At 60.7% G+C, this 25,508-nt stretch overlaps 4 protein-coding genes across 7 annotated transcripts; 2 read left to right on the top strand and 2 right to left on the bottom strand.

The window, feature by feature from the left end:
• Positions 1-789: 789 nt before the first annotated feature.
• Positions 790-4,898, bottom strand: CNN2 (calponin 2). Its single transcript, XM_079328434.1, has 7 exons — positions 4,750-4,898; positions 2,584-2,705; positions 2,200-2,266; positions 1,966-2,103; positions 1,696-1,812; positions 1,284-1,430; positions 790-1,207 (listed from the first exon to the last, which is right to left on the bottom strand). The coding sequence occupies exons 1-7, from the start codon at positions 4,810-4,812 to the stop codon at positions 941-943; spliced, it is 921 nt and encodes a 306-aa protein (XP_079184560.1). The 5' UTR covers positions 4,813-4,898; the 3' UTR covers positions 790-940.
• A 1,256-nt stretch (positions 4,899-6,154) lies between these two features.
• On the top strand, positions 6,155-21,239 carry ARHGAP45 (Rho GTPase activating protein 45). 4 transcript variants are annotated; one of them, XM_079328647.1, is made up of 23 exons: positions 6,155-6,387; positions 8,035-8,362; positions 9,311-9,454; positions 10,377-10,461; positions 10,547-10,619; positions 10,854-10,932; positions 11,121-11,258; positions 11,468-11,532; positions 11,793-11,903; positions 12,167-12,247; positions 12,402-12,581; positions 12,727-12,864; positions 13,049-13,239; positions 13,498-13,637; positions 13,979-14,056; positions 14,292-14,393; positions 14,644-14,807; positions 14,999-15,187; positions 15,494-15,631; positions 17,623-17,861; positions 18,060-18,312; positions 18,421-18,523; positions 18,682-21,239. In XM_079328647.1, the coding sequence occupies exons 1-23, from the start codon at positions 6,298-6,300 to the stop codon at positions 19,008-19,010; spliced, it is 3,438 nt and encodes a 1,145-aa protein (XP_079184773.1). In that variant the 5' UTR covers positions 6,155-6,297; the 3' UTR covers positions 19,011-21,239. The 4 variants fall into 4 exon arrangements, with proteins under 4 accessions (XP_079184773.1, XP_079184772.1, XP_079184771.1 ...); XM_079328646.1 differs by lacking the exon at positions 6,155-6,387 and adding an exon at positions 6,640-7,121 and having other exon boundaries at positions 18,060-18,291; XM_079328645.1 differs by lacking the exon at positions 6,155-6,387 and adding an exon at positions 6,640-7,121.
• Positions 21,240-21,455: 216 nt separating this feature from the next.
• On the bottom strand, positions 21,456-23,621 carry POLR2E (RNA polymerase II, I and III subunit E). The gene is made up of 7 exons (XM_079328649.1): positions 23,264-23,621; positions 22,970-23,144; positions 22,720-22,835; positions 22,230-22,310; positions 22,007-22,065; positions 21,717-21,795; positions 21,456-21,606 (listed from the first exon to the last, which is right to left on the bottom strand). Exons 1-7 carry the CDS (start codon positions 23,318-23,320, stop codon positions 21,541-21,543), a joined length of 633 nt encoding a protein of 210 aa, XP_079184775.1. The 5' UTR covers positions 23,321-23,621; the 3' UTR covers positions 21,456-21,540.
• An 85-nt stretch (positions 23,622-23,706) lies between these two features.
• Positions 23,707-25,355, top strand: GPX4 (glutathione peroxidase 4). Its single transcript, XM_079328694.1, has 7 exons — positions 23,707-23,874; positions 24,066-24,160; positions 24,273-24,417; positions 24,492-24,643; positions 24,768-24,792; positions 25,049-25,108; positions 25,182-25,355. The coding sequence occupies exons 1-7, from the start codon at positions 23,776-23,778 to the stop codon at positions 25,212-25,214; spliced, it is 609 nt and encodes a 202-aa protein (XP_079184820.1). The 5' UTR covers positions 23,707-23,775; the 3' UTR covers positions 25,215-25,355.
• Positions 25,356-25,508: the final 153 nt, after the last annotated feature.

Below are 25,508 nucleotides of genomic sequence, written 5' to 3'. Positions count from 1 at the left end.
TGGGACACGCAGCATGCCGCCCCACCATTCTGGAACTCCGGGGGTCCCACCCAGGTCTGCAGCATCTTGCAGCCCCCCCGGCACAGAGAGACCTGCCTGAGCCCTGACAAGGCGCCCACAGCAGAGACCAGCTCCTGTTTATGTTGAAAGGGCTTTTTTTTTTTTTTTTTAATAAAAGGTTTCAGTCTGAGAGTATCTGCATTAAAAACCACACGGGAAGGGAGACGTCGATGGGCACAGGCTGCACTCTGCCACTTGGACACCGCCCCGGTGCAGGATGCGGCTGCTGGAGTCAGCCTTGGCTCCAGCCTTGGCTCCAGTCTGCTGCAGTGCTGGGTGTGCCAGGTGTGCCGGCTGTGCCAGGTGTGCCAGCTCCCAGCCCAGCCCTGCAGCCGTCACCATGGCCTTGAAAACTTGGTCCCTATGAGTTCTGCAGAAAGGGCATTTCCAGCATTTAGAGATCACAGCAGAGTGCAAACCTGTGCTCACACACATTCACTCACAAACACACTCGCAATCTTGAGGCCATGCAGTCTCTCCCAGATGCTCCCCCGTATCCCACTGACCCCAGTCCCTCTCCTCCACAGGGCTGAGGAGGGTTCTGCCAGCACAGGGATGAGCAGCAGCACCAAGGGCAGCCACTCCTGCTCCTTGCTGAGGGATCCAGAGACATCACAGGGGTGTGTGGTGGGTGCATGAAAGGTGACACTGTCCACTCCCAGATGCTGGAACATCTCCCACCTTCCTGCTGCCCCTGGGTCCTGGGGCTCCTGGGGGAACCAGCTGGGCTCCTCTCTAGAAACGGGGTCTTTATTTCCTTGCTCAGAAAAATAGATTCATTTCCAAAGTTAAAAAAGAGTTTTAAAAGAGGGAATGATGAAGTGGAGGCTGGAATGTGAGGCTGTACATGAGATGGTGTGGGTGGGCTGAGCCATCCCGCTCAGTAGCTCTCCTCCTCCTCACAGTAGTAGTGGTACCCGGGGGGGTCCCCACTCTGGTCCCCAGCAGCATTGGCCACCTCTCCCTGGCTGCCCTGTGGGCAGTACTTGGGGTCATAGATCTGGCGGCCGAGGCCAAAGACCTGCCCGCTCTGGTTGGCGCCCTGGTTGGAGCCCATCTGCAGCGACATCGAGGAGTTGTCACACTTCTCTGTCCCCGTCTTGGCATCATAGATGTGTCTCCTGGTGCCAGGAGCTGTCATGCCCACCTGGAAGGAAGGACAGCATGGAGCAGGGCTCATCTGTGGTCCCCCCATCCCTCCCCAGCTCGGTGTGGGGGCTCACCTGACTGGCACACTTGTTGGTGCCCATCTGGAGGCTGATGGTGGAGTGGTCCATGGGTGGCAGGATCTGGTTTTTGGGGTCGTAGAGGTGCCTCCGGGTGCCGTAGGCTGTCATGCCCGACTGGCTGGCACACTTGTTTGTGCCCATCTGACAAAGGGGTCTGGTGAGGAGCGTGTGCTGCCCCACATGTGCCCCTTTTCCCCCTGTCCCTGTCCCCCCCTAGCCTGGAAGGCACAGCCAGTGCTCCCTAACCCATCTCAGGCTCCCAGCCATCAAGAGCCAAAATAGCCCCAGATACACCTCATGCCTCAGGTCCCTCCAGCAATGCTTGGAGCTGTGACAGTGCCAAGAGTCTGACAGAACTTGGCACGCTTTGTCCAGCCCCACCCACGGGACCCTGTGGGGAGCCCACCTGCAGCCCGATCACACACTGCCCAGCCTTCATCTTGGCCTCATCGAAATTCCTCTGCTGCTTCTCCGAGTACTTCACGCCGATGTCCACCCCACTCTGCAGCCCCTTTGTCTTGGCCTGCCAGAAATAACTGTGAGGAAGGACAGGGCTCCCAAACCCCCCACCTGCTCCTTGTGCAGGGGGAGATGTGGGGTCCCACAGGCACCACCCCAAAGTGGGGGTCCCCATGGGGCTGCAGCCCCTCCCAAGCTGCTCCCACCCCGTGCTCACCATTCCTGCCAGTGCCAGCAGTGACACCTGCACCTGCGTCAGGTTCCCGCTCTCAAAAAGGTCATTGGCTTCAAACAGGTCCACGGGGTTCATGCCATAGCTGGCCATGGCCTTGATGAAGTTGGAGAGGTTCTCAAGCTGTGGAGAAATAAAGGGGTGAGTCCTGGTGGATGAGGAACACCAGGTGGTGTTTCTCAGAGGATCAGCAGGTGGGTGGCAGCAGAGCTGCACTACCTGGTGCCAGTTCTGAGCTGAGCGGTTAATCTTCCTCACCGAGTTGGGCTGCAGCTTGTTCATGAGCCTGGAGGGAGGCAGGGGGACGTGAGGCTGTGGCAGGGAAACCTCAAGGGGCTGCAGGGCATAGGATCCTTTTGGAAAGGTCCAGCCCAAGCCTCCCCCATGTGAGGAAAACTTCCCCCAAGGTCCCTGTTTGTCCTCAGGGTTCTCCCCAGACACAGAAGCCTTGGGGGTGACTCTGGCAGGTCCCACTGGCACAGATCCAGCCCACCCTTCCCACCACAAGGTCTGGTGAGGGTCTCTTGGAGGTTTGGTGTACCCCATCTCCACCCAGCTGGAGCAGGAGCTGGGACCCATGCTCAGGACTGCCCCAGGACTCACTCGCAGAGGATCACCCCATCCTTCAGCCCCTTCTGGAAGTCAGGTCCGATTTGTTTTCCTGTGACACTCTCGATCCACGTCCGCAGCTCAGCCTCCTTCTGTGGGTCATACTTCTGGGCAAGCTGGGGGGGCAGTGGAGGGACAGCTCAGCCAGGGCCCCAGCATGCACCCCAAACCCCTCAGGGGGACAATTCCCCCCTCCTTGCAATGGAAACGGGGACAGGAGCATGTGGATGATGCTGCCAGCAGACACAGCAGATTCTGAACGATTCCAAAAGTATGAGAAGGAACTCAGAGGGGAAGTGCCCCCCTGGATCTGTCCCTCCCTGTCCCCTGCAGCCCGTGGGAGCTCAGCTCTGAGCCCCGGGGGTCCTGGCCACGAGATGCTCTCCCTTTCCCTTCGGGCGAGGCCCAACCTCCGCCACAGATTCCTCGGTCACCGCGGCTATGCCAGGAATGTGGACGCCTCCTCCCAAATGGAGACCAGCTGCCAGGGCCGCCAGCATCTCCGGCAGCGTGTCTCAGTCCCGACCCACAAGGGAAGGGAAAGTTCTCCTGGCCTGGGGAGGGAAGGGCCTGACAACCCCGAGTGCTGTCCTGCCCCAGCACCTCTGATGCTCAGCTGGCACCTGGGGGTGGCCCCAGGGCAGCCATCAACCACTCACCCATCCTGTCCCTTCCTGGCCCCGTTATGTGCATGAGTCCCACAGGGAGACACTGGGATGGACACAGTCCAGCCCTGCTAAGTGGTAGGGAGGCACCCCAGTCCCAAAGGGAAACTCGACCAATGCAGGACACAGATCACCCTCATGACACCACATGTGTGCTGGCTGGGGACATGACACAAAGTCCCACCAGCTGATTTTCTGGAGCACAAACAGCTGAAGCCAGTTCCTCTTCCCTCCCCATGGCTTGAGGACTCCCAGGCCATGGGGGGTGCATAGCTAACCAGCTCCAGAAAGATCCCACCACAGCCCAGTCTGCAAGGATTTGCAGACTGGGAGCATGTCACTGGTTTAACTGGTTCCCAGACGGTGATGTCACCTCCATCAGACACACCTGGGCAGTCGGACTGGCTGGTGTCTTGCTGAATCAACACGAAGCACCGAGAGCACGCGGCGGCTCGTGTCACCCGCTCAGCTGGGGCAGCCCAGCCCCAGGCAGGCCGGGGCCCGTCCGCTCCCCGTTACGAAATGCAAATCCCCAGGTAAGGAGCGCCCTGCCACGGCCACCACATCCCACTGCCACGTGCCCGTCACTACTTGTCCCTTCTGCCTGCCCTGGCCCCGTCCAGGTGTCCCCGGGCAGAGCACACTCAGACCACCTGCCCCGGAGTGACCACAGCTCAATCTCTGCTCGCCTGGGGCCGGGCACAGCCCCGACCTGGGGCTGCTGTGTCCCCTGTGCCCCCCGGCCCGGCAGGACGGTGATGCCAGCAGCACCCGGACCCCTCCTAGGGGTGCAAACAGCTCAGCCGGAGGCTCCTACCCCTCTTTCCCCTTCCGGCCCCGCGGCACTTCGGCGGGAGAGTCACCGGGGCCAAAAGCCGCAACCCCAGAGACGGCGGCGGGGACGCTGCCAGGCCGGAGCATCCCGCAGAGCGAGGTGGAGCTGGGGGGAAGCAGAAAGTGGAGAGCTTCGTGGAGCTGCTCCGGAGCCGCGGAGGACCGAGGCGACAGCCACCAGCCCCGGGTGGGACGGGAAGGGTACCCCGCGGTTTGCCAGGGGCAGCGGAGCCACAGCGGCCACCGCAAGGGAGACAGCCAGCCCCGGCCCCCCAGGACACCTCCCCGGGACCGTCTTGGCAGGCTCAGGGCACCCCGAGACCGGGACCCCAGCTTCGGTACCCCCAGCCCTCAGAGACCTCGGTACACTGGGTCCTTCAGTTCCGCATCCTCCCGGGAAGCCCCGGATTTCCATCTTCCCGGAATCCCCCAACTTCTCCACTCTTGGCCGTCTCTGCATTCCTGGGGCATACCGGAAAAACCCTCGGCTCTCCAGAACCCGGGATGCAACCGGGACGCCCGACCAGCACCGGGATGCTCGGCTCTCCCGAGCCTCCAGGGGCACCGGCAGCCAGAGCGCCCGGTGGCCCCGGTATCCCCCAGCTCCCGCTTCACCCCAGTCCAGTGGTCCCGGTACCGCCCGGCCCCTGCTGCTGCTCACCCGGTTCTTGACTTCGGCAGAGAGGCCGTAGGACGGGCCCTTGTTGAACTGGGAGCTGCTCATGGCGGGGAGCAGAGCCGGTACCGGATCGGGGAGCGGGCAACGGGGCCGGTACCAGAGCGGGCTCGGGCGGGGCGGGGGCGGGGTCGGGCCCGGCCCCCCCGCCTTGATTGGACGGGAGAAATGCCCAAATAAGGGCAGGAGCGGCCCGATCGAGGGGAGGGTCCCGAACCCCGACATTGGGACCCGGGAGGCACCGGGAGGCACCGGGAGGCACCGGGAGGCACCGGGAGGCACCGGGAGTCCGGGGACAGGACAGGAGCCGTCACGGGCACAGGGCACACACACGCCCACGCGCGTGTGCATCCCTGTTCATGGATGTGGACACAAACACCCACCCAAAAAACACACACCATACACACCCACACACAACATACACACCACATTTCACACGTATAACACACACACAACATACACACCACACATCACACACATAACACACACACACAACATACACATCACACACACGCACCCCCGACCCACGGGCGCTGCTCTGCACACGCACACGCACTCACACATCCACCCACTCACTCTCAGGCATTCACACTCACCTGCCTGCGCTCACCCACGGTCACGCACACACGCAGAGCATGCATGCACCTTCCCCCGTCCTCGTATCTCATCCACTCCCGTCCCTGTCGCGCTCCCCTTGCCCCGCACCCGGCTGAGCCCGTGTCCCCACGAGGCCGGCATAAATTCCACGCCAGACGCCCCGACCCGGCCCGGCCCCGCGGGGAGGTCCCGGGACGAAGCGGGGGTGACACCATCGCCCCCCGACCGCCCGCGGGGCTGGCAGGGGGCCCGAGCAGCCCCTGGGCAGCACCCGGAGGGTCCGGCCCGGCTCGGCCCCCAGCAGGGGTTTATGTCCCTCGGATACTCCCGTTGTGAGGTCGCGATGCCCCGTGGGTGGGCGAGTCACGGGTGGGACTGTGGGTGCGCAGAGCCCGGTGGGGACAGGGGGCAGGGCTGTGACCCCAGAGGGTCGGTTCCGACACCGACACCGAGCCCAAGGAAGGGCAGAGGAGGGAGCATCCCACGAGTGGGAGCGCAGAGCCCCCCATCCCACTCACTCCCACACCTGGGGCTCTAGAGGGATGGAGCTTGTCCTCCTTGGACCCCAAACAGGATGAACTCCCCCGAGGGCGGGAGTCCCACGGAGGCCAACACCGATCCCACAGAGTGGGGCTCTGTAAGCCCTGGGCAGCAGCACTGAAACCCTCTCAAACGTCCCCAGAGCTGCCGGGGTCTCGCTGCCCCCTGTGACCCCGCAGGGCAGCCAGAGTGCCCCTGGCCCCGGCCACGCTCCTTTGGTGCGAGTTCGGCTTTTCCTGTTTCAGGTCAGGCTGCGAAGTCGATGAGGAAACGAGGCGGCGTCACACGCGCCCTCCTGACACTGCGCCCCGCGAATGTGACCGGCGCCGTGAGGAACCGGCAGGGCGGCCGGGCCGAGCGAGGGGCTGAGGGCAGCGGCTCGGCCCCCCGGCAACGATGTTCTCCCGGAAGAAGCGCGAGCTGATAAAAACCCCCTCCATCTCCAAGAAGAGCCGGGCGGGAAGCCCCGTCCCACAGACCCTGCCGGTGAGTGTCCCCCCCCCGCAGCCCTGGCACGGTGGGGGTTGTAGGGGCAGCAGCACCCACGGAACTGTTGGGTAGAGCCACAGGTTGGGGACCTGGATACGTCCAGGAGGTCTGTGAAGAGGACGGAAACGAGAAAGAATTCTACTCTCGGGGGCTGGGGTGGGGGGAATTTTGCCCCAGACGAAGGGGACGGAGCAGCCGCCGAAGGAGGTGGGAGGGCAGGAAGGGACAGGGAGGAAACGGGGGGGCTGTGGCCGAGGGTTTGGCAAGGGCAGAGAGACTCACAAATATCCGTGGGGACCGGGATAGGAGCGGGACGACCGCAGGCTCGGTCAGACCTGCTGCCTCGTCTCTGCCAGATATTTATTTATTGAAGTGTGGACCCCCTCGGTGCCGGAGGGGCCGGGAGGAAACGCTACCGGGCCGGGGCTCCCCGCGCACCCCGCACTGCCCGCCCCGCGCCTGCGCCCCACTCCCGGTGCGTGGGGCGACACCGGGCTGGCACGATGTGGCCGACGGCGACCCGGAGCCCACCCGCGGCTCCTTAGCACGGGACACCCGTCCCCATCCCCGTCCCGACTCCCCGGGAGAGGGGCCTATGGGTGGCGGCCAGCGGGATGCTCGGCCGGGCTGCGGGCAAGAAAAGCTACAGCCCCTCGGCGGCGGCGGGCAGAGCCCACCCACGCCAGCGCTCCCTGGACTCGCTGCCCCGCACGCCCGCCGTGAGGCTGACGGTACGGCCGGGGGCACCCCGGGGCGCCGGAGGGAGGGACGGGGGTCGCCGGGGCCGCTGCGACCCGGGAGGACCGGGACAGGGTTGTGGTGGCCCCAAGTGTTTTGGGGCTGCCTCCTTGCAGCCCCATGGTGGTCTGGCCCCCCCCGGGGGATGGGCTCCCCCGTTCGCCCTCGCCCGCGGAAGCCTCGTGGTCTCGGCGTTCCGTGTCTGCCCCGCCGGTGCCAAAAACACTTCCGGCAGCGCCCGGCCGGGGATGCTCAGACCCCGCACGTCCGTGTCACACCGGGTGCCGGGGGTCACTGGTGGGAGCTGCTGCGGGGGCTGAGGGGCTGCGGGGTCCCGTCCCTATGCCCGGGAACTCTCGCTGGATGTGTGGCTCTCAAGCCATGCACGGCTGTGAACAGTGCCGGTATCAGGCCCTCCCTCGGTAAAATTTTACCTCTAGAAATTTGGGGCTTCTTCCATCTAAAATACCTGCAAAACGCCCAGCAATAGCCTGGGAGGTGTCCCTGTCTCTGCCTCTTCCCCCAGTATGGGAGCAACCGAAAAAGAGGAAGAGATTTGAAGGCCGGATCCTGTTGCCATTTTGCTGTCCCCGACACCCTGGTGCTGGGGTGGACAAGCAGTGTCACCCACACCATCACTATGTGGCCCTCATGACAAACACGGACCCCGAGGAGCTGGCAGGAATTGGTGGGGGCAGCCAGGCAAATGCCCAGACCCTCCCCACTCTTCCAAGATGGTCCTCGAAGGGGATCCCTAGCAGGGGAAACTGAGGCACGACACAGCTGCAGCCCCTCAAAGGCAACAGCTTGTTCCCCAGAATGGTGGCGTGGGGGGTCCTGGAGTGTTTCTCTCCCTGGCGTCCCACCCAAGCTGGCTGTGCCCTCACACTCACCCTTGCTCCCCAGGACCTCTCCCGCAAGGATTGCCTGGAGGCTCCGGGCTGCAGCGTGGGCGAGCTGCCCCCAGGCAGTTCCAAGCTCAGCAGCAGCCCCAGCGCCGTGGGCACCCTGAAACGCCCCACCAGCCTGAGCCGCCATGCCAGCGCCGCCGGCTTCTCCCTGCCCGCTGCCCCCCGCAATGTGCCCAAGGGCCACAAAACCCCCACGTCCTACAGCCCCATGGAGGGCGGGGACGGTCCCTTCATCGACCCCGAGGACATCTCCCAGCTGCTGGCGGACGTCGCCCGCTTTGCCGAAGCCCTGGAGAAGCTGCGGGATGTGGTGCTGCGTGATGGTGAGTGCCAAACACCTGCGTCGACACCCTGGGACAGACCCAGCCGTGAGGGGGGGTCTCAGCCTGGGCCAGAGGGCACCGGGACCCCCGCAGTCAGAGTGGTGGGTGAGTGGAGCTCGGAGCCAGGATAGCGCGGCTTCCTGCCGCGAGCTATTTTCAACCGCCCGTTTTCCTGTTTACAGCGCTGCGGTGCCAGCCGCCTGCCAGGGCCCCCCGACCCCCATGGGGTGCTGGGCACGGCCCCCCAGCCCACCAGGGAGGCCAGCAGGAGGGGCTGGGTGGTCTGCAGTTCCTCCTTGCCTGCAGGGACAGAGGAAATGCATCGATCCCATGGTCTGGGGGCTTGTGACACCACGTTGTCAGTGCTGGTTTTGCAGAAACCCCTTCCCAACCCTGAGGATGGGGAGTGGGCTTTGTCTGGCTGGAGAGTGGGTGCTGATCCCCCATCCCAGTGCTTCTCTGAGAGAGGTTCCTCACTTCCTAACCAGCATTTTAGCCCCCAGCCCTAGCCCTGGCTGGACCCCTGGGCTGGCAACTGGAAGCCCACAGAAGGGGGGGATCCTGGGGGGGACCTGTGGGATGCAGCAAGCCTGGCTGGACCAGGCCCATCCCTCTCGGCTGGGAGCGTCCATCCGGCAGGAGGGAGGGAAGGAAATGGAGGAAATTCCCAAACTGCTTTCAAGGGAAAAAGTTACTATGGAGGAAAAAATGCCTCAAAGGTCAGACTGCCCTCTGGGCAGGAGAGACACGGCCATGGCTGTGGGGAGGTGCTGGACAAGCAGGATGTGGCTGTGCCAGTCCTGGGAAGCCCTGAGGACAAAGGGATTACTGCAGGGACGTGGTTGGGAGGTAAACAGAGAGGGGGGACACAGGACAGGGATGCAGAGCAGAGACACAGGGCAGGGGCATGGGACAAGGATGCAGCATCTCAGCCCCCCTCTCTTGCAGACCCCAAGGAGCCCCAGCGGCCGCTGGCCCACGAGTGCCTGGGTGAGACCCTGCGCATCCTGCGCCAGGTCATCAGCAAGTACCCCCTGCTCAACACCCTGGAGATCCTGACGGCTGCTGGGACCCTCATCTCCAAAGTCAAGGGTGAGACAGTGGGGCTGGGAGCTCTGTTCTGCTCCCCTGCTGCCCCACAGGGGGATGGGGGGAGCTGGGGAGCTCATGGAGGGGTTGCTGGGCTCCCCATGGGCTGGTGGAGAGGGTGAAAGCATCGTCTGCCTCTGGCTGTGCTTCAGCTTTAAGGATGATGCAGTGTCAGAAATGACAGATCCTGCCTGGGGGTTTCCAGGCACAGCCACAGGAAAAACACTGAAATACTCAGATCCTGCTCCTGGCAGCCTCTTGTGTTTATGGAGAGGGGTCTGGGAGGTCAGATCCCAGCTGGGCAGCACCTCCTGCACCGGGGAGGGGGCGGCTGCCCCCACCACAGGCACAGCACAACCTTCTGAGTCACCGTGTCTTCCTGGACACCCCACAGCAAACACGGGACAGGATGGCAGGGGGGCTGGTCCCACACAGGGATGGGAGGGAGCAGACCCCTCCCCACATCAAGGGGCTGACCCAGGGTCTGCCCAGGAGCTTGCCATGGTGTGGGAGCCTGCCAAGTGCTTTTGGCCTCGGTTCCTGCTGCTGGTGGTGGTTCCTCATTTGACTGCAAGCAGGAGCCCTCCTGTAGTTCATCCTGCTTGGAGAGGGATATGGAGGAGCCACGAGGCAGGGCAGGCAGTGGAACAGGTCCAGTAGCACTTTTCCAGCAGCCCTGAGTAACGGGAATAAACAGAAACACGAGCCAAGGGATGCTCTCAGGGACGTCAGTCCTGGGAAGAAGGAGGGGGAAACTACTGCACTGGAAAAATCCATCATCCATAAGGATGATCCTTCCCACTGCTCCCTTGATTCACCTCAGCCCCAAAGCCCCCTGTGATACCAGCATGAACTGGCAGGTCTTTCTGCTGAGACAAGGACAGCAGCTTGTGGCAACAGGGCTCTCACATTTCCCCATCTCCAGGTTTCCACTATGAATCCAACAATGAGGCAGACAAGTGGGAGTTCGAAAAGGCCGTGGAGATCATCGCCGTGTCCTTCAGCAGCACGTAAGGGACTCTGGGCAGCCATCCCCTGGAGACAGACCCTGTCACTGGCCCTGTGCTGACCCCTGCCATGCTCCTCTCCCCACAGGGTGTCTGAGTTTCTCATGGGGGAGGTGGACAGCAGCACCATCCTCTCCATCCCACCCAGCGACCAGAACCAGGTGAGTGATGCCTCAATACCTGGATGCTCCCAGCAAATGGGGCTCTGGCTGCTCCCCTCAGCTCTGGTGTGAGCCCAGAGCAGGGTGTTGCTCCAGTGACAGTTCCTGGGCACAGCTGACTTCCAGCAGTGGCCAAAAGGCTACAGCTGCTCCAGCTTCCATCCATTGCCAGCCCCTTCAGCTGCTCCCCATCCTCTTGGCTGACCAATCCCTCTTCTTTCCCAAATCCCAAAGACCATGGAGAGCCTCTATGGGGGGATTCCTGGGCCTAGAGGAGATGGAGTGCCCTCAGGAATAGACAGCTGTGACACAGGTAAGCAGGATGAGTCTGCGTGCAGGGTTTGGGATCTGTGCAGGAACTGGCCCCTTCCCCATCATCACTGCATCCTGAGCCACACGTGACTGCTCAGCTGGGTGAAGGCAGCAGAGCTGGTGGCACTGGGGCTGGCACAGAACTGGGGGGTTGCACTGGAAGCTCACTGAGTGTCTGTGCCTCCACAGCCCGTCCTCCAGCCGAGGAGGTGGATGTGATGCTGCAGCGCTGTGAGGGGGGTGTGGATGCTGCCCTGCAGTACACCAAAACCATCTCCAAGTACATGAAGGACCTGATTGGGTACCTGGAGAAAAGGATCATGCTGGGTGAGTGGGAGGACAGCAGGTGGGTCCCTTCTGGAGCAGGGCTGAGCCACGGGACAGGTTGAGGTCCCTGCTGGAGGAAGTTGATGCTGCCAGGGCAGTGGGAACCTCACTCCTCAAGTTCCTCATTAATTTTGCAAAAGGAGATTAGGTTCCATCAGGGAAATCCCAATGTCTCATTTGTCTTTTCACTTTCAACCTTTTCCTTCCAGAGATGGAGTTTGGCAAAGGGCTCCAGAAGATGGCAAACAGCTGCAAGCAAACCATCAGTCAAGAGGTAAGTCCCCAAGTCCCTGAAGCCCCCAATGCCAGGCTGGACTGGGAGCCAGCAGCCCTGGAGAGCCCATTCCATGTGCCCCAGCTCAGGAGGACACGGGGGCAGCTCTCCAGAGCTCTGCCTGGAGAAATTCAAGATGGGGCTTTTACCAGCAGTCACCATCCTTACCTTGCCTCTGGCTCTTCCTCCCTGAAGGATGCATCTCCTTGGGCTCATGCTGGGTGCTGAGGCTCAGGGAGATGTGTTTTCCCTCTCCCCAGAGCAACATGCCTTTCCTGTCCATCTATCTGCTGGCCCTGGAGCAGGACATGGAGTACGGGACCTCAGTTCTGCAGGCAGCCAACACCTTGCAGCACCAAACCTTCCTCCTGGTGAGGGCACAGAAGGTCCTTCCTGGGGCTGGAGCTCCTGGTATTGCAGAGGTGGCTCTTCCTTAGCTCAGTCCAAAGGGAACCTGCATCCAGCACTTCCCAGGCTGTGGATTTTCATCCCTGGCAAACCAGTGCCTGTGACCTGTCCTGGGAGTGACAGTGACCACCACAGGGCACTTCTCACGCAGAGTCTTGGTGGGGGCAGAGCAGGAGTGCTCAGTTCAGGTCATCATGGGGCTGTTCCTCCCTCCTTCCCCTTGCAGCCACTGGTGGTGAGACGTCTGGAGCATGAGAAACGCAGGAAGGAGATCAAGGAGCAGTGGCACCGGGCACAGAGGAAACTGGTGAGTGACTGGGTTTGTGTTCCCAAAAACTCAGTGACTCTGAGGGCCCTGGGCACCCTGCCCCTCTCCAGCAGTATTGGGTGGCTCTGCTGTGCTGGGGGCTCCCAGCAGGAGCTGCTCACCCTCTTCTGGGCTCCCTGTCTCTCCCTGGCAGCAAGAGGCAGAGGGGAACCTGCGCAAGGCCAAGCAGATGTACATGCAGCGCAGCGAGGAGCACGACAAGGCCAAGTACATGGCAGTGAAAGCAGAGGAGGAGCAGCAAAACACCACCAGCAGCATCACCACCAAAACCCTGGACAAGAAGAGGCGGCTGGAAGAGGAAGCCAAGAACAAGGTAGGGGGGTGACAGCTCTGCTCCTGCTGTCCCCTGTGCCACGTGGGGTGATCCTCAGGAATGCCTGGGTGAACAGGATGCAAGGGGCTGCTCTTATTCTCCTCACCTCTGAGCTGTCCCCATGCCTTGCTGTCCCAACTCCCAGGCAGAAGAGGCCATGGCCACGTATCGCACCTGTGTGGCCGATGCAAACACGCAGAAGCAGGAGCTGGAGGACACCAAGGTGAACTCCCTGCGGCAGATCCATGAAATGATCAAACAGACTGACCAGGTCATCAAGTCGGTGAGTGGGGCCGGGCTGGGGTGTCCCCAGGGCAGGAGGAGACTGTGCCCTGCTGTGGAGAGCTCAGAGCTGCCCCTATTCCAGAGGGCATTAGGGTGGATGCAGAGCTCTCCTCACCCTCACGCTCAGAAAACACACACCAGCCCACCGAGCTCACATCCATCCCTCTCCACGTCACTTTCAGGCCACCATCTCCTTGTACCAGACCATGCACATGCAGACAGCACCGCTGCCCGTGAATTTCCAGACCCTGTGTGAGAGCAGCAAGCTCTACGACCCGGGCCAGCAGTACGCCTCACACGTGCGGCAGCTGCAGCGCGGCGACGAGCCCGACGTCCAGTACGACTTCGAGCCCTACGTGTCCCACAACGCCTGGTGAGGGAGGGGAGGGTTCATTCCTGGGAAATGCTCTCGTAATCTTCTGCCACCCACACTCTCCTTCAGCATTCCTTAAGGCAGCTCCTGCTAGGAATGCTGGGGTTGGACCAGCTGGGAGTTGCACTCTTATCCTTCAGTGGATGAGAGGTTGTTGAGTGTTTAAGAGGTTGTGATTCCTGAGACTGGTGGATGGCAGCCATGGATAAAGTTTCCAAGTGTCCTTCTTTCCCATCCACGTTCCCTTTTCCCCTCCAGGTCTCCCTTTACTCGGCCACGGAAGGCCAGCTTCAATGCCAGTGAGTTCTCCACGAGTGCAGAGGGGACTGGGGCTGGCTCAGAGGGAGCAGCAGCAGCCAAGGAGGCACCAAGTGGGGCTGGAGCAGCCGAGCGAAGAGGTGAGTCTGGAGCCCCAGAGTTGTGCATCACCTGCCCCATGTCCCCCCAGGCAGGAGCAGAGTGGGACCCCAGGGTATGAGGGGCTTTGCTTGCAGCAGCAGGATGGGCTGGGAACCTCCCAAACTGGATTTCCTGAACGACAGTAAATCAGATCTATGGCATTTTGCTCCCTAACAAACCATTGCCCATCTTCCCATCTCCCATTTTCTTGCTGCGTGTCACTGGAGGCACCAAACCTCACAGCAGCTTCCCCCAGTCATCCCAGTTTCTCCCAGCATCCAGGCTGCTCTCCAGCCATTCCCTCCCAAACACAGACAGCAATTCTGTGTTCTCTCTGCAGGTGGGAGGGGACATCAGGTCCATAAATCCTGGCCAACCTCTGTCGCTGATGCTGACAGCAGCCTGGATTCCAGTGCAGGTAGATATGGGAACAGCCCAGGAGCCCCTCCCAGCACAGCCAGTCTAAACCCAGAGCTTCCCAGTTAGGCAGGACCATCCCCTGTTTCACCTGCCTTGTGAGAAGAGTGTTGTAAATGACCGTGCTGATCCCAGTCTCCAGTGAGATAGGGTGGGATTTGATGGGATGGGGTGAGCTCTCAGAAGAGAAGCAGCTTTGCAGGTGATTCACTGCTCTGTGGGTTTTCCTTGGACAGGTGAATTCAGCCACAAGCTCCAGCGGCTGTCATCCAATGGTACTGCATCCTCCAGTGAGGAGCTGGAGGAGAAGGATGGGACCACCACTCCCTTTGAGCAGAGTAGGTGACAGGGTGGGAGGTGACAGGGTGGGAGGTGACAGGGCTCCTGCCACACCCACCACCACAGCAGAGCTCCCTGAGGGCTGCTTTTCCCAAACTCAGTATTTCTGCAGGGGCTTTTTTTGCTGCATTTTTCCCCAAATTCAGTATTTGCTGCAGATTCCTGATGGTGTCCCCAGCAGCCCTGCCTTTCCTGGCTGGTGACAGTGACAGTCCTGCTGTGCCTGACCTCACATTTCCCTTTCCCTAGGCATCAATGGGATCACCCCAGAGCTGGCAGCTCCCACAGGGCCCTTCAGGAATGTTGGCTTGTCCAAAGCTGCCCAGACCCATCGGCTGAGGAAGCTCCGTGCCCCTTCCAAATGTCGGGAGTGCAACAGCTACGTCTACTTCCAGGGAGCTGAGTGTGAGGAGGTGAGCTGGGAGAGCTGGAACCCAGCTCTGACCATGGTCAGGAGGGTATTTCTGCTGTGGGAAGGGTTCCATGTGGAACATGGTGCTTTCCCTTGGTGCTGCAGCATCCCCAAGGCATTTTTCCTGCTCTGAGCAGTGCCTGGTGTCTCTGTGGGTATCCACACCTCCATGTGTTCTCTTCTTTCTTCCAGTGCTGCCTGGCCTGCCACAAGAAGTGCCTGGAGACTTTGGCTATCCAGTGTGGGCACAAGAAGCTCCAAGGGAAGCTGCAGCTCTTTGGGCAGGACTTCACAAAGGCATCTCAGGGCAGCCCGGATGGGATCCCTTTCATTGTCAAAAAATGCATTTCAGAGATTGAGAAGAGGGCCCTGAAAACAAAGGTGAGTGACATTTCCCTCTTCTCCTCCTCAGCTGGCTGAGCCACAGGCCCTTGGAAGGATCCTCTGGAAAATCAACAGGCTTGATTTCAGATTTCCACAGGGATGGGCTTGGCCTACATACCCCAAACTCTGCCTTTGGAAAATCACCTCTCCTGCTTCCTGCAGAGCAGGAATGACTGAGCTGGAAGGAGATATCCCAGAGGGATTTCCCACTCCCAAAGGAGGGGCTGGGAGCACACAGCTCACTGTCCCATGCAAGCATGAAGAGGAACCTCTCCCCTCACTCCACTTTTCTCTCTTTCACAGGGCATCTACCGAGTTAATGGTGTCAAGACCCGCGTGGAGAAGCTTTGCCAGGCCTTTGAGAATGGGAAGGAGCTGGTGGAGCTGTCCCAGGCCTCCCCCCACGACATCAGCAACGTCCTGAAGCTCTACCTGAGACAGGTGAGGTGCTGGTGCTGCAGGGGAAGGAGGGGAGTTAGCCAGAAGAACCAACCTGGCAGGAGGAATTCTACACAAATTTGGCTCAGTTTGTGGGGGTGGGGAGGGATGGGTTTTTCCTGGTGGGGGGAGGAGGGTGGGTTGGCCTTGGAGATGGGGCCACAGTGACCCCCCCTGTGATCCCTGACGGCGTCACTGCGGTCACACCGCAGAGCAGCGAGCGCCCAACAGGGAACACTCCACCCCTTCCCACTGGGGAACTGGCTGCCCAAAAAGGGAAGGGGCCAGCACAGAGCACCCTGCAGGGGCTGAGTCATGTCCCCATGGGGTGGACTCTGCTCATGGAGTCATCATGGGGTGGGCTTAGAGGGGGGGGGTCTCTGCCCTTGAGGTCACCTTGAGGGGGGCTCAGCAGGGTTCTTGCCCCTTGGATCACCCTGAGGTGGGTTCAGAGGGGTCTCTGCCTCTTGGATCACACTGGGGTGGGTTTAGCAGGGTCTCTGCCCCTGGGATCACCTTGGAGTGGGCTCAGTGGGGTCTCTGCCCTTGGGATCACACCAGGGTGGGCTCAGCAGGATCTCTGCCCCTGGGATCACCCTAAGCTGGGTTTAGCAGGGTCTCTGCCCCTGGGATCACCTTAAGCTGGGTTTAGCAGGGTCTCTGCCCCTGGGATCACCCTAAGCTGGGTTTAGTAGGGTCTCTGCCCCTGGGATCACCCTGAGGTGGGCTCAGCAGGGTCTCTGTCCCTGGGATCACCCTAAGCTGGATTTAGCAGGATCTCTGTCCCTTGGATCACCCTAAGCTGGGTTTAGCAGGGTCTGTGTCCCTTGGATCACCCTAAGCTGGGTTTAGCAGGGTCTCTGCCCCTGGGATCACACCAGGGTGGGTTTAGGATCACACCAGGGTGGGTTTAGCAGGGTCTCTGCTCCTCGGGCCACCCCAGGGTTTGCTCATCCCCAGCACCCTCCACCCCATACCCAACTGTCACTGCAAACAGTGTCACCCACATCCTCCAACAGCCACCACCACAAGGCAGGAGTGCAGCAGCACAGCGGAAGCTGCTTCTCCCCCGCAGGCAGCCCTGGGTTAACCCTTTGTGCTGCCTTTTTCTGACACCCCTGGAAGGGCAGCTCTGTGTTACCTCACAGGGAAAGCTGTGCCCTTGGACTCCTGCACATCAGTAGCCAAGGATTCTGAGCAGCCTCCATGGTTTCTCCAAAGAGAAGCAGAGTGGAAAGAGAGGGAAATCAGTGCTGAGCTCCAACCTGACCCCTTGCTGCAGAGAAATGGGTTAAAGTCCTTCTATAAAGGGGTGGATGGAGGGAACCCACTGTGAGACAGCCTGTCCCCAAAACATCCGTTGAGGCTGCTCTGAAAACATCTCCAGCCATGTGGAACACCCAGCAGTCAACACCAGCCTCACACAAACTTCAAAGCAGAGTTTCCCCTTCTGCAGCCCCACCTCTGCTGCAGGTTGTGCCTTGCACATCCTGTGCCCTTCACATCCTGCCTCCCCCACCCAGGACAACCCATCCCTCTTCTCTCCCCAGCCACCCCTTGTCCATTGGGAAACCTGCAGCTGGGCCCACCCCAGCCAGGGATTTTCCAGGAAAAAAAAGGGAATCCCTGCACCTCAACTCGGCAGGAAGCACCCATGGGTGGATCAAACACTGCTTTTGGTTTGCATTTCACAAGAGCCAAGAGCTAATGAGGCTGGTTTGACACGCTCCAGGAGATAGATAAATAAATATCACCTCTGGGGAGAGGTTTGTAGCACTGCAGGACACAAACTCATGGAGTTCTGAAATGGATATTAAAAGTGCTCCAAGCCCTCTTCAAGCTGGCCTGGAGCACTTCCAGGGATGTTTCCTCACTGTAGAAATGCCCCAGGTGTCACCAGCTCAGCAGCTCAGCACAGGTGCAGGTCTGATGGAGGTGGGAGCTGCTCCCAGGACTGGGATCACTCTCCTCTCTCCTCTCCTCTCCCCCTGCAGCTGCCAGAGCCCCTGATGCCATTCAGGCTGTACAATGAGCTGATGGGGCTGGCCAAGGAGAGCCTGCAGGGCGGGGAGGCCAAGGGCCGCAGCGGGAAGGGCGGCCCCGAGCTGGTGGACAGAGGAGCTGACACCGACCAGGTGGTGCTGAGCCTGGTGCTGAAGCTGAGGGAGCTGCTGAAAGAGCTCCCCTGTGAGAACCTGGCCACGCTGCAGTACCTCCTGCAGCACCTGAGGAGGTGAGAGGGGCATGGCTAGAGCCTGTGTGGCTGCTGGGCACCTTCCCTTTCTCCCCTGGGGTGGGGAGGTGAGTGCAGCCTCCTCACTGGGGTCAGGAGCTGTTTCTCTCCCCGTCCTGAGGCTCAATTGCTCCAGCCCAGCATCTCCACCCCTCTCCCTCCTTGCTCTCACAAGCTGTTCCTCCCTCTCCAACCCAGGATCATGGAAGTGGAAGAGGACAACAAGATGACTTCAGGCAACCTGGGCATTGTCTTTGGACCAACGCTGATGCGCCCCAGGCCCACGGACGCCACCATTTCCTTGTCCTCTCTGGTGGATTATCCACACCAAGCTCGGATCATTGAGGCACTCATCATCTTCTACCCCACCATCTTTGAGCACAAGGACTTGGCACCAGTCAGCAGACGTGGCTCAGGCACCACAGAGGAGGTGGCCAGTGGTGCAGAGCGGGTAGGAGTCCCCAGGGAGGGGGGATGTTCCATAAACCTTCTCTGGAGTCAGCTCCCAGGGAGTGAGCACTCTCCTCCATGCCCTCACTCCATCCCTGTTCCCTCCCAGGTCCATTCAGGCTCCCAGCCTGTGGCTCCTCTTGGCACCAGCCCCTACCTGGAGCTGCCTTCAGAGAAAGGTGATTTGGCTTTCAGCGCTGACTCGCTGGCAGGTCAGTGAGGGGCACTGGGGGCTCCTGGTGGGCTCGGGTCCCTTGGGAGGCACAGAGGGCACACAGACCCATCCCTGCCCCAGGGACTCTGGGTTTGCTGCATGAAGCTCCTGCTGGTGCTGGGCTGGAGGGTGGCACAGAACTCCTGTGTCCCTCAGAGTCTGGTGACCGTTCTGTGGACTCTGACTCGGAGCTGGAGGACGGCGGGGAGCCACGGACACAGCTGAGCAAACAGGGCAGCGAGACCAGCACGGAGGAAGTTCATTTCTGCGACGAGGGGAGCGAGGGGCTGCGGAGCCGCAGCTGCAGCGTGGGCCAGTCAGATGCAGAGGGCTCAGCTCCCCGCTGCTGCAGCCCTGGGGATGAGCAGAGTGATGGGGAGGAGCAGCCTGAGAGCCGCGGCCCTGCCACGCCCAGGGATGGCACAGACCAGCCCGGCAGCCCTCGGGGCCATGGCAGCCGCGAGCTGCAGCCCCGCTTCACCTAAGGCACTGGATGGACCAAGGGGCAAATCCCAGGGGCTGCCCAGACAGTGGGAACTGGAATGTGGAAGGGTGGGAGGGAGGTGTGGCAGCCCGGGGGGGTTTGGTGTGTCAGCTGCAGGGGAGTCCTGGCTGGAGCTTTCACACAAAACCCCTGAGCCCCTCGCTGTCTGGCTGGGGCTGGGACCCCTGGCTCAGCCAAGGCCATGAAGGACTTTGCCTGGGAGGGAGCTGAGTGTTGTTCAGGATTGGGAAGGAACCCAGGGCTGTGCCTGTGCCAGGTGTTTTATTCTTGCTGTGCTCCTGAATCCCTGAATCCCACAGCAGTGCTGCAAGATCCAGGTTGGATGAGTCAAAGAACCTGGTCATCCCTGATGGCTGAGGCTGGAAGGGAGCCAAGGCTGCCAGGGGTGACAACAATCACTCAAGATGGGCAGGAAAATGGCACCACAGGGACAGAAGGAACTGGAGGCAGCTCACTGGGACAGGGACACGGCTGGAGCAGCATTGGGATGAAGCCCCTGCACCATGTCACCTGAGCCAGGCTTGGCTTTGGGGCTGTGCCAGGATCTCAGGATGTCCCTCACCAAGACCTGACTGGAGTTGAGGGTGGATTTCCTGCCCCAAAACCTCAGCACTGTGTGGTCCTGTCCCAGCTGATGGCATCTGCATTGCTGCTTGGATTGACAGGCATTTCCCTCCTTGGCAGGAGCTATGTGGACAGCCTCAGGGCAGATTTACCTGGCTGCAGGGTCCTGAGCCCTGCTGAGCTCTCAGGGTTTGGTTGTACAGTAATTTCATCTCCAAAAAGCTGCACTGCAAGTCCAGGACTAACTCCCTCTGCTCTTGGAACTGGGCAGGGGGCAGGTCCCCATGAGGAAGTGCCTCTTCCTCCTCCTCAGGGCCACCAGAGCCCAGATCCAGCCCAAGCCCCAGCCAATATAATCTTGAGCTTCCTTTTCTGTAAAGACATCACTCAACCCTTCAACGTGATGCCACTACCTCTGCTGACGAAGGGACTAAAGTTTTGGTTTGTTTATTTTTAAGCTATGAGACTTTCCTGCACTGAGGCACAGAAAAACAAGTAGAGTTTTAGCTTGGAATGAGCTGAGAGCCTTTTTCTTCATTCTCCTGCTTGTGGGAGCCAGACCAGGTGGTGTTGGGGGGAGTCTCAGACACTTTGGTACTGCAGAACCAGGCACTGGATGGGAGGTTTGAGCTCTCTGCAGTTAAAGGAGAACCCATCTCAGCAAAGGTACATAAACCCAGGTTAACTCACAGGTTTGGAACTGAGCCAGGGAAGAGCTGGAGACTCTGGGATTTGTTGTGCTCTCCAGTTCTTCCACAGGATAGTTGGATTTTTTCCAGGGCAGCAGGAGGATGTGGGAGTGCTGCTGCCACGGCGGTACCGTGTGTGTGGGAGGGTGGGTGAGGATGATGAGGGTGAGTGTGAGTGACAGAAGGGGCTAAAGCTGCACTTGAGCTTCCCACAGCAGCAGCTCCCTCCTGGTTGTGTCAGTTCTGTGTTTGTCCTGACAGGCTGTGCTGCTGCACGCTGCCTTGCTGTGTTCTCATTGACAAGCTTCCCAAAAAGACAATAAAATCAGTGTGTTCTGACCTGTGTTTGTCATGTAATCAGGGTCTTCCAGGCTCCCTCAGCTACAGGAGGCCAAACCCAAGTGTTTCTGGCACAAAAAGTGAAGTTTAAAGCCCCCCAGAGTCCTGGGATGGATTGGAATGAGTGCAGCTGAGGGTGATGAGCTGTTCTCCATTGCAGTGTCTGAATACCAGGGTGCAAAACCAGGGGACAGGGCAGGAGATTAGAGAAGGAAGGAGATAAATCTGAACTGCAGCTTCCAAACTGCCCAGGGCAGCTGCTAAAGGCTCTGCAGGGCTCAGCCATGATGCAGTGTCCCAGCAGGAAGAGATCCCAAATGTAATGAAAAATTGGGAACTTGCAGTTTTGAGGCTTTTCCACAGGGAGAGGCTGAGCAATAGCACAGCACTGAGTGTACAAACCTTTATTTCAAACTAGAGCCCATAAAACAGGGAAGCAAAAACCTTTGCTGCTCATTTCCTCCCATTGCTTCAGGTATCCATGGCTGAGTCCTGGATGGAACTGAGGGGTCAGCACAAAGTCCAAGCTGGAAGACAGGGAGTGAGGCCCAGGGACAGGGCTGCAGAGAGGCAACGGGGCAAGAGCATTTCCTTGGCCATCTCTGAAGTGCAGGAATCTCTGATCCACCCAGCTCCTGACACCTGGAAGAGAAGGAGGAATGGGAATCACATCCTGCCCCTGACCTGCTGCTGCTCCAGATCTCTCTGAACACCCCAAATCTCAATGGGCACAGCCTGAGCAGAGGCACAGGTGACAGGGGAGCCTCACCCTGCTGTCCCCAACAGCTCCTTCCATGAGCCATTTAAATCTCTGAGGCACTTCCCTGCAAGCAGCTGCTTCACACTGACCCTGGAACATCCCCTGGCACTGCCCAGAGCCCCCCCAAGCAGGGGGTCCCCTCATCCTTACCCCTTGTGTCACTGCACCAGTCTGTAGGTGATGTACCTGCCTGCTGTCTCACTGGGCCTGATGATCTTCACTACCTGCAAGGCAGACACAGAGCTCAGGAGGAGGAGACACTTTTCCTGCTCCAAAATGCCCTCAAGGATCATCCCCTCCCTGCCCTGCCACAGGGAGCTGCTGCTCCTCTCACCTGGCCACGCTTTATCCCAAAGTACCGAGCCACAGGGTCCCCAGCCTGGATCCTGGGGAGCTGGTTCTCCCTCAGTTTGCTGTGCTGGGAGTCAAGGAGAAGCTCTAGACACACCATGGGCTGTTGGCAGCTCATGAAACAGAGAAATGAACCATGGCAGGAAGGGTTTTCAGCCCAAATTTCATTGCACCCAGGCAGGAGGGAGGGACACACAAAGGGAACCAAAGGGACACTGAAAGGGAACCAAAGGGACACTCAAAGGGACACTCAAAGGGACACTCAAAGGATACTATCGGGCCAGCAGCTCTGTTACTTCCTCCTTTGTCATCACCACGTGCTCTGGCACCAGCTGCAAACATGAGAGAGGCTGAGATGAGGCAGCAACTGGAGACAACGTGTTTGAGAGGGGAAAAGGACAACTGTGTCCCTCAGCCCAGCCAGAAGCCAGGAGAAGGAGTCTGGGAGCAGCAGGAACACAGCCAGCAAAGGAGGGACCATCCTGCTCCTGCTCACCTCATGCTCTGTGATGTTGATGAGAAGCTCCTGCTGCAGGAACTGCTCCAGGATGTATTTGGGAGCCATGTCAACCAGGGACTGGAAGGAAAAGGCTCATCAGAGGTGGTTGGGGCAGCCCTGGCAGTGCTCAGAGCTGCTCCTCAGTAAGGCCCTGAGCTCACACAGCCACAGGCAGGCTGGGAATGAGCACAGGGATTTCCTGGAATAGGAAAACATTTATTTTTTCCTCCCCCATCTCCTGATTGCTCATGGGCCCTCAGGTGTGCTAGTGCCACCAGGACCAGCTGCTCTGGTTAAACACATTTGAGTGGTAAAAAAGAGCCTGTGCTAAGGTACAACAGGCTCCAGCCAAAGCTTTTATCTGGAGAGAAATTCGGGGCTTTTATTTACCCATTTCTTATTTACAGCAACGCTAAGAAACAGACAGGGAAAACCTCCTGGTCCCTCCAAGAGCCTCGGAATGGAGCACAGCCCTGTCCCCACAGACCTGCTTGGCCGAGGGGGTCATTCCCTGCTGCACCACGATCAGTGCCCGGGTGATGTTCTCCTCCTGCATGCGCTGGCAATACATCTTGATCGTCTTGATCCCCACCTTGGGCTCCTCTGAGGAAAGAACCAAACCCGGGGTCACCGAGAGCCCCCCGCGCTCTGAACCCCCTCCCCGGGGGCTCAGCTGAAAGTGCCGTGTCCCGAATCCCCCCCGAGGCTCCGCAGGCTCCGCAGCTCGCCCCGCTCACCGGGGAAGAACACGAACATCTGGTCGGTGGGATCGTCGTTGTGAGCCACCAGCACGGTCAGGTCGGTGCGACGGGGGCGGCCCTCGCTGGGCTTGTCCCCAAACTGCGCCTTGAACTCCTCCAGCGTCTGGTCCAGCTCGTCCTGGGTCACCAGGTACCCGCGGTCGTGGCAGAGCTGAGGGAGCAGCATCACGATCAGGAACGCGCCCGCATCGGCCTCTACATCCCCCACTCCACCCCGCGAACTCCCCGCAGAGCAGGCCCGGCCCTCCCGGTGCCTCCGTTCCCCCGGACCTGCATGATGGTTTTGCGGATCTTCCACAGCCGGTACGTCTCCTCCTCGTCGTCCATCTTTCCCGCTGAGGCCCCCGCGGGCTGCCCGCGCTGCCGCCTGCCCCGCGTGCACACACAGGCAGCGTGGAAGCGCACATGGGGGCCTCAGCCGCGGTGTCTCCCGGGAGATGTAGTCCGCCCCGAGCTGCCCCCTATGGCTGGCTCTGGAGGGAACAGGAGTCTCTCTGCTGCTGCCGGGGTGAGTCTCTAGGTGGCTGAGGCTCTGTTCGGAACCCGCGGCCGGTCGGGAGGGAATCACCGCCCGGGGGCTCCCGTCCGCAGCACCTGACTCACACCCCGCCCTTTGGTCGGTCGCTGTCCCCCGCCCTCGTGGTCTCTCCCGATAAACACCCCTGCGGCCACCCCTCCCACCCTGCCATTCTATTGGTCGGATTTCCATCGATTATGCCGCCGAGGCCGCCTCTCTGCGCGCTGATTGGCTGTTCGGCCCGAAGGGGCGGGGTTAGTGCGCGATGGGCTGGGCCGGCGCGCTGCGGGGCGCGCTGCGGTGCCGGTGGGCGGTGGCGCGGGCAGCGCGGTCGGGACCAGGGCGGAGCGCGGCGCGGAGCATGGTGAGTGCGGGGCCGCTCACCGAGCGCGGCTCGGCCCGCTCCGCCCCGGGACCGCTCCGCGCGGCGGGGGTCGGGCCTGGGGCCGGCCCCGCGTGTCTCCCGCGGGGTGCTCCGGGCGGGCGGCGGGGGGTCAGGCCTGGCGGGGGAGCGGAGGGGGCGCGGGGCTCCCCGGTGACGCTCCCGCCCCGCAGTGTGCCCAGGCGGATGACTGGCGCTCGGCTAAGGCCATCTACGACTTTCACGCCCTCGACATCGATGGCAACGACGTGTCCCTGGAGAAGTACCGGTAGGACGGAGGGGCCGGGCGAGGTTGAGCCACAGCGGCTCTTGCGTAACCCTGAGCCTGGGGAGGGTGAGGGGCCTGCGCGGGGAACGGAGCTCACCCACCCCCTCCGCAGGGGCGACGTCTGTATCATCACCAACGTGGCCTCCAAGTGAGGGAAAACCGCGGTAAACTACACTCAGCTTGTCGACATGCACGCCCGATACGCTGAGAGGGGTTTACGCATCCTGGGATTTCCCTGCAACCAGTTTGGGAAGCAGGTAAGTGGGGCGGGGGGCTGGGGTTGCCCTGGAGTGTCAGGGTGGCCCCTCACGGTCCCGGTGTGGCCCCTCAGGAGCCCGGGGACAACGCTCAAATCAAGGCATTTGCTGAGAACTACGGGGTGAAGTTCGACATGTACAGCAAGATCGATGTCAACGGGGATGATGCTCACCCCCTCTGGAAGTGGATGAAGGAGCAGCCCAAAGGGAGAGGGACCCTGGGCAAGTGAGTGTGGGAGCCCTGGGGACCCCCAGCCCTGCAGCCAGCAGCGAGGGCTTGGCTCACGTCCTGGCTGGGGGTGAGGAAGGGCTTTTCTGCTCTAAACTCACTCCTGTTTTTTCTCTCCTAGTGCAATAAAATGGAATTTCACCAAGGTAGGACACCTGTCTCCTCTGGGGAGGTGGGGGGGTCCCTGAGGCAGAAGGGAGCCTCACACTGGGCTCTGCTCTGTGCTGTTACCCACGTGCCAGGGCAGGAGCATCCCAAAGGTTCCTGTGTCTAGAGACCCTTGGGAGCCTTGCCCAAGCACAGCTGAGGGGGCAGTGAGTCTGTGGGGGCTCCAGCTGCCACACCCCAGTGGCTCCCTGGGAGCCCTGGACTCGCTCCCCAGGCATTGCTTCACTCCCACAGTTCCTCATTAACCGGGAAGGTCAAGTGGTGAAGAGGTACAGCCCGATGGAGGATCCCTATGTAAGTGCTGCTGCTGGGGAGGAGGGGAAGGAGGGGATGTTCTCGGGGTACAATGCTCCCCTCTTGCTCACAGGTGATCGAGAAGGACCTGCCTGCCTACCTGTAGCTCTGCTCTGCTGTCCCCCTGCCTGTCCCAACCCTGCTGCCCCTGGAGCCTCCTCCAGCCCCATGAAGGGCTGCCTCCAACCCAGCTGCTGGTGGGGCAGCCCTGACCCTTGGCGTGCACCTGCTGGATGGAGGCTCTGGGGGCTGTGGCTGCTGCAGGCAGGAGCTGCCAGAGCCCCCTCACAGTAACCAGTCCCCTTGCAATAAAGGAATAAAGGTGTTAGGAATGAGCTGCTGTGTTTGGTGTGGAATGGGGCTGCTGTGCTGTTCCTGCTGAGAACCTGGAGTTTGCTGG

This window comes from Erithacus rubecula, assembly GCF_903797595.1.
Source record: "Erithacus rubecula genome assembly, chromosome: 28".
Taxonomy (NCBI): Eukaryota; Metazoa; Chordata; class Aves; order Passeriformes; family Muscicapidae; genus Erithacus; species Erithacus rubecula.
Note: the sequence above shows the minus strand (reverse complement) of the source record. Positions and strands in the feature narration are given on the sequence as shown.